Raw genomic sequence first — 8,946 nt, 5'->3', positions numbered from 1 at the left:
GAAAGGCAGAGAACAGAGGGAAAGAGGAGACCAGAAAGGGGTGAAGTCAAAGAAGCCAGGGAAGAGGAGCATCTCCAGGAGGACAGAGGCACCAACACCATCACAGGTGGCCCAGGGGCCATGGTGGCCAGACTGCACACAAACCCACTAAGAGTTGGGACCTCTTCTTGAGACTGTAGATGTAATTACTACAAGGGAGAAGGGACATAATACTCAAAGAGATCATCCCAGGAGTAGAAATGAGGTAAGAAGTCCCAAGGGAAAGAAGAATAGTACATAGCAGAATTCTATTTGAATCAGTTCCTTCAACCATGAAGAGGAGCCTTGAGCACATGCAGTGAATGTCTTTCCAAAAGCAAAGATGGACTTTGGTAGCTCACCCACCCCTTGGACATAGTTCTGATGACTGAAATTGGAGGCAGATAGGAAACAAGAATGTTTGTCCCATCTTCCCTCATCATAGAATTAGCTGATCAGAATGAGGAAAGGAAGAGAAAGATAAATAAAAACTCCAACACTCTAACCAGTAGTAAATACTGAGTTGTTTTATTTGTTTCCATGTAAATATCAATATTATTATTAGCTATATTATTAATATCAATATTAATACTCTCTGAGAGCCAGGAAAGCACTAAATACAAAATTATGGTTTAAAATAGGGGACCTGCCCAGTATGCTTAAGAACAAATTATGATTTGGATCAAGATTGGGATCCCTTAAGCCATTCCCTAAATAGGAATCACTAAGTAACAAGTGGTACTGCTTTTGCAGGAATCACCAGGAAGGCTGAGGGAAGATGTTAGCTTGTCCAAAAAAAACAAAAAAAATCCATATGCTGAAAGAGAATGTGACACATCTTGACTCATAGCAACCAGTACATACACATTTCATATGTACATTCACAGCACAATGAACATAAGATTCTAAAATAATCATTTAACAAAAGAAGAAAGCAGGATCTAAAAATGGGAAATTATTTGCCCAAGGTCACTTGGCTACTTAGTGACTGGGTCAAAATTAGAATTCCAGGGCTGGCCCCATGGCTTAGCGGTTAAGTGCGCGCGCTCCGCTGCTGGCGGCCCAGGTTCGGATCTCGGGGCGCACCGACACACCGCTTCTCTGGCCATGCTGAGGCCGCGTCCCACATACAGCAACTAGAAGGATGTGCAGCTATGACATACAACTATCTACTGTGGCTTTGGGGGGAAAAAATAAATAAATAAAATCTTCAAAATTAGAATTCTAATCTCCTGACTTCTCATTCAGTTCTCTTTCCACAAAACTCTGTTGTATCCAGAGAAGGGTTAATTATTCCTTTGAAGGAATGACTTGAAAGGGACATACATATTTTGATGAGTGGAAGGTGGGGGAATGAGGCTGATGCATGGCAGAAATATCCCTTTGTGGCTGAAGGAGGCCATGTGTACCCTAATGGAGTGGGCATCTGTGAGGAGGGGCCGTGACACCAGAGACAAATGACCCACAGAACAACTATGCTTAGGTCTGGAATGTGCATGTGCAGGAGAAATACAGTCAGAAATCCCAAACTCAAAAAAGTAAACATACATTTTCTTAAATATTATCTATAGTCATAAACATGTACCTATTAGATATCACTCACTGAGTAACTTTGACTTTGCAGATCATAGTCAATAACAAAGTATACAACACACACACACACACACACACACGCATGCACACACACACACGTATTTAAATCCTCTGAGTAGTCAAGGCAGATGTCACAGAATATCTTGCTCAGAACAATTCATGTAAAGCATTAAGCCCAAAACCTGGTCCACAGTAGGCCCTCCATAAATGTTTGCCTATGATTACAATTATGTGAGTGCCTCAGCGGCCACTCAGAGCTCAGTTACCCTTACCTTATGCACAATTTCTCTTATTTAGCTTCTTTTTATGTAGCATTTTTATTTAGCTTCTCTCCATAACAGATTAAAAGAGAGGAGCAGGAACATAGTTGGAGATAGACAGACACTTAAGAGGAGATGGAAAAATGTGTTAAACAGACAGAAAAAAAATCCAAATGTAATTGAGACCATTTAGTGTAGGGGCAAGCTGCCGCCCACCTTTCTGGAGATCCTGAAGATATCAGTGTATTGTAGCACAATATAATTACTGTAACGACACAAAATCATCCAGAAAGATTCTATGATATGTTGTGCACTCTATTTAAAGTGGAAGGGAAATATTTGCTACCATTAAAAAAATTTTTCTCAAAAATTTGAGAACTAACAAATAATCTGGAAATTTGACTTATGAAAAATCACATTTGTCCACAATGCCATAAGCCTGATACATCAAGAGGGACATTTAAACTAAACATAAGGGGATCTTATTCCCTTAAATCAGCCTTGGTATTGGCTGATTATTGGTCCTTCTAGTCAGTTATCAATGTGAGATCATATGTGATATTACAGTGTTTCTAGACAGAGATGATTATTCTTCATATGATACAATAGCTTCTCAGGGTCTTTTGACATCAAGTTGCATTTGACAATAGAATCACTTCATTTTTTGAAACTAGCAATACGGCATATGCGTCCAACGCATGGGGCTGAGTGTGTATCTCACCACAAGCAGGAGGATGCACAGGTGCTGATTTGCCTGTCCATGGCAAAGAATATGTTTTCCTCCCCAGACTGTTTAAATCCTTATTGACTTTTACTCTGAGAGGTCCAGTTTCATGGCTCTCCTGAGCGATAAATTATCTCACTCTCCCAGATTAGAAAAATCTCTCTCGGTTTTCCTTTGATCACTGAATAGATTTTTCGCAGCATCACATCCCCAGGATGGTTCTTTGGAGGGAAATTTCTATTAAGAACATTTGGAGGCCGTGAAAGCAAAGTGGTAAAGAAAAAAACCCCAGAGCACAGAGTATTCCTTAGCCGGCTACTTCATCAATTCCTGACAGCTGTTCACAAGCTGATTTTCCTCTTGAACTCCACCAAATGAGAGAAGTATTTAGGCAATATGCAAAGTGCAACCAATTTCATCTTGGAGAGGCATTTTTGGCTGCCAGGGATTGGTCCACACCACCTTTGGCAGATTCATAACCCCCTCCTTGGTCCTCTTCATTTTGACAATGCCAGATGTCAAATTTCCAGCAAATGGTAGTCAAGTGTCTTTTTCGAAAAAGAAAGTTTATTATAACAATTTCCTGACCAATAGAAGCAATGCATCTTAAGGAAGTGGCACCTACTTTCTCATTCTCACAGAGGTGCCTAATAGGCTTGAGGCAATTGTGAGGGATAAGGGCTAGGTGATTTAGAAGACATGAGGATAAATAAAGTTAACTGGTATGTAAAATATGTTTTAAATATCCCTGAGTGGGAGGGGAGAGGGGATCTGCTTCTGGTCACATCCGGTGTGGCCAGATACAGGGGCTGAGCTGGGATGACTCCTCCACTCCCAAGGAAGAATCAGTGTTCTGTTCACCCCCAGCTCAGTGTTCATGCTGGTGCCTGGCTTAGGTGCAGCCATCAGGTCCTCAGTAGGCGCAGAATCCACCAGGATTTTGATGAATAAGAATCAATTCCCCACCATTCACCTGGATGTCATCGCAGGAGGTATTGTGAGTGGTCACATTCAAGTAGACTTTGTCCTTGAAAGCCAGATAGGCCACCACGATGGAGTTGACAGACGTGACCTTGCTCAGGGAGGAGAGGGGTTCCCGACCCTTCCGGTAATGAAGGCTGAGGCTGAGCTCCTGGGAGAAGTAGCCCTTCAGGGAGATGAGATAAAACCCATCACAGTTGATGATGATTGAGTTGTCTTGCACCTTCATGGTTTCATCCTTGTTTGGGGATGTGATGATGAAACCTTTCTCATTCTCACATTCTAAGGAGGGTATGGCAAGAAGAGAAAAAAAAAGAGAATGATTTCTTAGCACAGCATTGGGCAACAACCTTCCAAAATGTCTAGAAACATATGAAGAGGAAGTGATAGGGAGAGATTTTGAGAAGAATGAAAGGAAGAGAGCTTCATGTTTCTACATAGGGTTGGAATCTGCTTTACCTATGGAATAGAAGAAGAGGCAAGCTAATACTAGTGGCCAAGAGAGTTTGAGATGGGGCTGGGATTCGAGAGCTGAAAGAGTACAGCAATTGGTAGTTGTCACAACAGACCTGTGGCAGGAAATGGAGCTTCGAGGTTTCCCTGATTTTTCAAAACCAGGAAGGGTTGGCGATTTCAGTGCTTCTTTTCTTGCTCAGTGGATAGACTAGGGCAAAGCGTGACAGGAGTGCCTTTACCCGGGTCCTGCACACCACCTCCACACAAAGCAATTGCTTCTAACTCTTCCCTATCCTCTCTCCACCCGATCATGAAATGCAAATTTTTCACACGCCCCAGCCATTAGACTTACCAACAGCATTTACCACTGACCTTTGCCAGCAGTCACTTGAGCTTAATAATTCAGCTATGCACATCCATGGGCTCAGGATGGGCTCAGTAAAATGCAGGTGGAAGGGCTCAAGAACATAGACTTGCTTCTCCAGTCTACCTTTTTATTGCTAGTTTTCCCTGGAAGGTGACTTGGGAAGAGTTGCTGCCACAGGGGGAAGAAAAGGAGGAGGATGCAGAGTGATGGCTTTGGTAGCTTTGTGTGAGGCCATTCCAGGTGTACGCCAAAAAGTCTAAATTTCTTTTATTTCCACATCAGCTCCAATATCATTCTGAATGGCCAAGCAACTACATCTCAGACTCCCCACTCTGGCCCATGTCCTTTGGTGAAGGAAAGAAGAGGTCCCCTCTACTGGACACAATTCATTAATTCTTGCTTTGTACCAAGCCCCAGGGGGCATACTTGGAATTGAAAATGAGGACCCCTTATGGAGGGCAAGATATACTTTATTCAGGCTCAGGAGAACTTAATAAACAAACGAATATCCATATAAAAGAGGTGGTTGTCCAAGCATTAATCATGGATCCAAATAATGCTCTCCTAGTAGTTAAAGTATCACCTTGCCTTCATATCTGGGGCCTCCTCCAACTCCCATTAAGGTAAAATCTTGTCCTATAATAGAATTAGTGGAAGATGACGTGTCTTACAGTCAGACAGACTTGTAAGAAGTAAAGCCTTAGTTTCCTTACTTGAAAAATGAGAATAATTCCTACTCAAAGTGTTCCTGGAAGGATTAAGTGAGGCATATAAAGTAATTAGTACAATGACAAGTACATATTGGGTAACTAATTACTCCCCTTTTCTTCTTTATACATCTTTTTTGTCCCTAATGAAAATAATATGCAGGTTCCAACAATTCCAGGATTTAATGCTTCCCTAAGGAAAAGGAGAGATCTTGTGTTCTAGAGAAAATTAAGAGCCTAGAGAGATTCTTTTTAAAACATGAATCAATTAAACTTTTAACAATACTTACTGGTAAACTGTACTCTGATACTTTGTATTGGAGGATACTGAGGTGGCCCCTGAAGGAAGAAAAAGGATATATTTTTAGAGAAAAAAAAAAAAAGTGAACCAATGGAATTGACAAGTCATGTCCTGTCAAGCAGGAATGCAGTAGCCTAAAGACGGAATAACTTTACAAGAGACTTGGTCTTTTTCTGTGAAGATTAGACCCAGACTTCCTACTTGCCTCTCTTGCTTTTCTATAACATCTCTTAAGATAAGTTAGGAGTATTCTGCTCTTTCATCAAGCATCTAAGATCTGTCGCCATTTCTGCCAAACTCTTCTTTGGTATGTCATTTTGGCTCATTGAGCCCCAATTTCCCATTTTGGATAAGAGAACATTTAATGGTCACCTTGTTAAGAAACCCATTCAGTCATAGAGATCCCATCATGGAGAATGTTGTGACCAATCAATCTATCATTGCCCCAGACTCCCAGAGTACACTGGGAGTGAATTCTAGAAGCTTCCTGGCTGCTTGCTCTTTCACTGTAAAAGTGTCCTATTTTCAGGGCATACCGGCAATAAAAACTGGTCTAATCCTTCGGAGTTCAGTATATTTGAGTGTAGTTTTTTTAACATTGAGTTTTTAACAGCTTGAAAAATATAACTTGAACCAATTGTATATTCAACAGCAAGAAAGAAATAAAGCAATGAAGAAAGGAAGCCTGGTAGATAAAATGTCTAGAGTAATTTGGTGGTTAAAAGAACAAAGAAGTTCAGTATGGAGCAAACTCCAAAATATATTAAGTGAAAAAAGCAAAGGGCAGAATCCTGTATAAAGTAGATTGCCATTTGTGTTAAAAAATGATAATAATGCTCACATGGGCATTGAATTTATCTGAAAGAATACCCAAGGAACTGGTCACAAATGTTGCCTCTGGAGAAAAGAATTGGAAGCCTGAGGTCAGGAGTGGGAAGGACTCTTACTTTTCATAGTCTACTTTTTTATGTATTTTAAGCTTTGTACCACATGCTTCTATAACCTACTAAAAGAAAAATCCGAAAAAAAATGCCCAGTGTGCCTGCCAAGAACAACAGCTCTTCCCACAACATTATTTTTGGCAAGATGTCCTGATCAAAGGTGTGGGGAGGGATTTGTTTTCATACCCTGGGAAGTGGAATCCCTGCTTCCCACTATTCTGGCACACTAGTGGCTGTAGTCAAGCAGATTCCACTGGGGACTGCTCACAGATGAGGAATCCCCTACTTCCCTTATAAGTATAATCACAAGGCTTACTAAGCTGAAACCAACAGGCAGCGGAAGAAGGAGGGAGATCCTGTCTGAGCCCTGCCAGTGGCTGGTCCTCAGAGGCAGTATTAGTTCAGTGGTGAGCACATGGAGAGTGGTGTTGACTCGGGTTGACTTGAGTCTTTGACTCTCCCCTCTGCAAACTGATTGAGATGGCTTAATCAGTGTCCTTTGTGCTTAAGGCACTGTTCTGGATGAAGGCCCTTCAAAAGGCATATTAACCTCCCACCATAATCCCCTGGGTAAATAAATGCCCCCACTGCTCTCCTGGCCAGCTGTCCCCAGCCTGAATGCCACATTCATGTTAAAGTCAGCAGCAGCCTGTGGAGTAGCACAAAGAGCGCAGGACTCAGCATGTAGCAACCCCGATTCTAATGCCAGCCAGGCAGGTACAATGTCATTTTGGCAAATTTCACAACTTCCCTAGACATCAGTTTTCTCATCTTTAAAAATACCTAGAAGAACACAGGCACCCCTTTCAGCACTAACTGTCCATGATTTAGATTTTAAAAACTGCAACTCTAAGTCAATTCTAATAAGAGAGAAAAACATGAAGCCTCCTCATCCCCAAATTTATGTCAAGCTCTCTGATCTAAAAGCCTTCATGATTTGATTATTTGACTGGCTTTGCAAAATCTCCAAAAGTTTTCTGTGAATCAAAGAAATTTCCCAACATTTTGAAGTGCCCTGATGAAGCAGTAGTGGTAGTGACCAAGAGGACATTCTCTGAGACCAAGATGCTGACAGGCAGCAAGCAAAGCACACATGACTTCCTCTCTTGGGTAAATCGACTGGAACTCCAGACTCAGGCTTTTTCTTCCTTCTCCTAAAGGTTACCCAGCATTAGAAATCTGCATATTCTCAGAAGTCCCTTACCAGCATCAATACCATCAAGGATCTGGTCTTCATGATAAAGGTTGCCAGAAAACAATCAGAAGATATTTATTTTACCCACATGCACAAATATGGTCTTTTTTATAGCAAGAAAAGCAAAATCCTCAGGTCTTCTCCAGATACTAAAAGAAAATGGAAAATATCAAAGCCCAGAGGCTTTCCATGTAAGGACAAGCTATAGAATAAAAGCTCCTTCAGTCTGGAAAATCTGAAGAGCTCATCCCATCCTCAAAGGTGAAATGCACACTCCTGTAAGTCTACACACCAGAATCAACATACAGCCTTGAAGTCTGAATGAGATGGTCTCAGAAGCATGAGTATAAAAGAAGTCATCTTCTAGTTGAACCTTATATTTTACAGATGAAGAAACTGAGTCCCTCAGAAGTGAAGAGATTCAACTCCTGCCCTCTGATCCAGTACAATATTCATTAAAGCACACAAGCAGGTTTTTTTCTCCTCGTGCAAATTTCAAGTGAGGAGAAACTGCTATGAAGATTTCATTAGTGTTCCATTTCTTGTGTCCACTTAGGTGCCAAGCTTAGAGGAAAGTAGAAGTTGCCACACACAGCAGATTGGCAGGGTGGTGGTCTCACATGAGACTGCATGGGGAGAGCCCAGAGTTCAGGCTTCCCTCCTGGGTTTGAGGGCTGTCATAAGTGAAGCCAAGAAAACAAGAACAACAGAGCACCCAGTAGGCAGTTGATATATGGGCTATTTGACCAACTGACTGAATAACACACACATGTCATGCCAAGGAGCAGCTGATGATGCAAAGGGAAGGTCTGCCAGCCCAGTGGTTCTCAAACTCTAATGCGCATTAGAATCACCTAGGAAATTTGTAAAAATGTGCAGATGGCCAGCTTATTCAAGACTTATTTAAAGACTCTGATTCAAAAGGTCTGGGTGGCCCCAGGAATTTGTATCTTTACAAGCATCCAAGCTTTAGGATTTGAAAATTACTACACTAAACTGTGACCTTCTGAAGACCTAAATCCAGAGAATGTATCTTCAACCATGCCCTTGGCAAAAAGCATGACTGACTCAAAGCTGGTGCTTAAGAAATGTTTGCTCTACTGTTAAGTATTATTCAGTAGTTGGTTGAATAATATGATTATCGTATTATTTGGTGCTTTGTCAATAATTATCGAGTACCTGCTATGTGGCAGGCATTACATTCAAGTCTGGGAACACAAAAGGATAGAACATACATTCCTTATTTTTGACAAACTCATATGCCAGTTGGGGAAATAGTGCTTCTACATAAAACCTTTGAGAAACACCTATAGGCAATGTATGCCATAAGGTTCCAGAAAACACGAAAATCATTGCAGGCTTTGGCAGCTCAAGGAGGAAAGACTTGGACTTAGGTCTTGAAA

General features: G+C 41.4%; 1 protein-coding gene across 1 annotated transcript in view; it reads right to left on the bottom strand.

Moving 5' to 3' along the window:
* Nucleotides 1–535: 535 nt before the first annotated feature.
* Nucleotides 536–8,946, bottom strand: part of TNFSF4 (TNF superfamily member 4) — a 121,331-nt gene continuing 112,920 nt past the window's right edge. Inside the window, exons 4-5 of the mRNA XM_058540055.1 lie at nt 5,397–5,445; nt 536–3,858 (exon numbers count right to left, since the gene is read on the bottom strand). Coding sequence (XP_058396038.1) covers nt 3,509–3,858; nt 5,397–5,445 — 399 coding nt within the window. The 3' untranslated portion in view covers nt 536–3,508. The remainder of the gene's footprint in view (nt 3,859–5,396; nt 5,446–8,946) is intronic.

This window comes from Diceros bicornis, chromosome 4 (genome assembly GCF_020826845.1).
Source record: "Diceros bicornis minor isolate mBicDic1 chromosome 4, mDicBic1.mat.cur, whole genome shotgun sequence".
Classification (NCBI taxonomy): domain Eukaryota; kingdom Metazoa; phylum Chordata; class Mammalia; order Perissodactyla; family Rhinocerotidae; genus Diceros; species Diceros bicornis.
The sequence above is the reverse complement of the archived record's forward strand: the minus strand, read 5'-3'. Positions and strand labels throughout refer to the sequence as shown.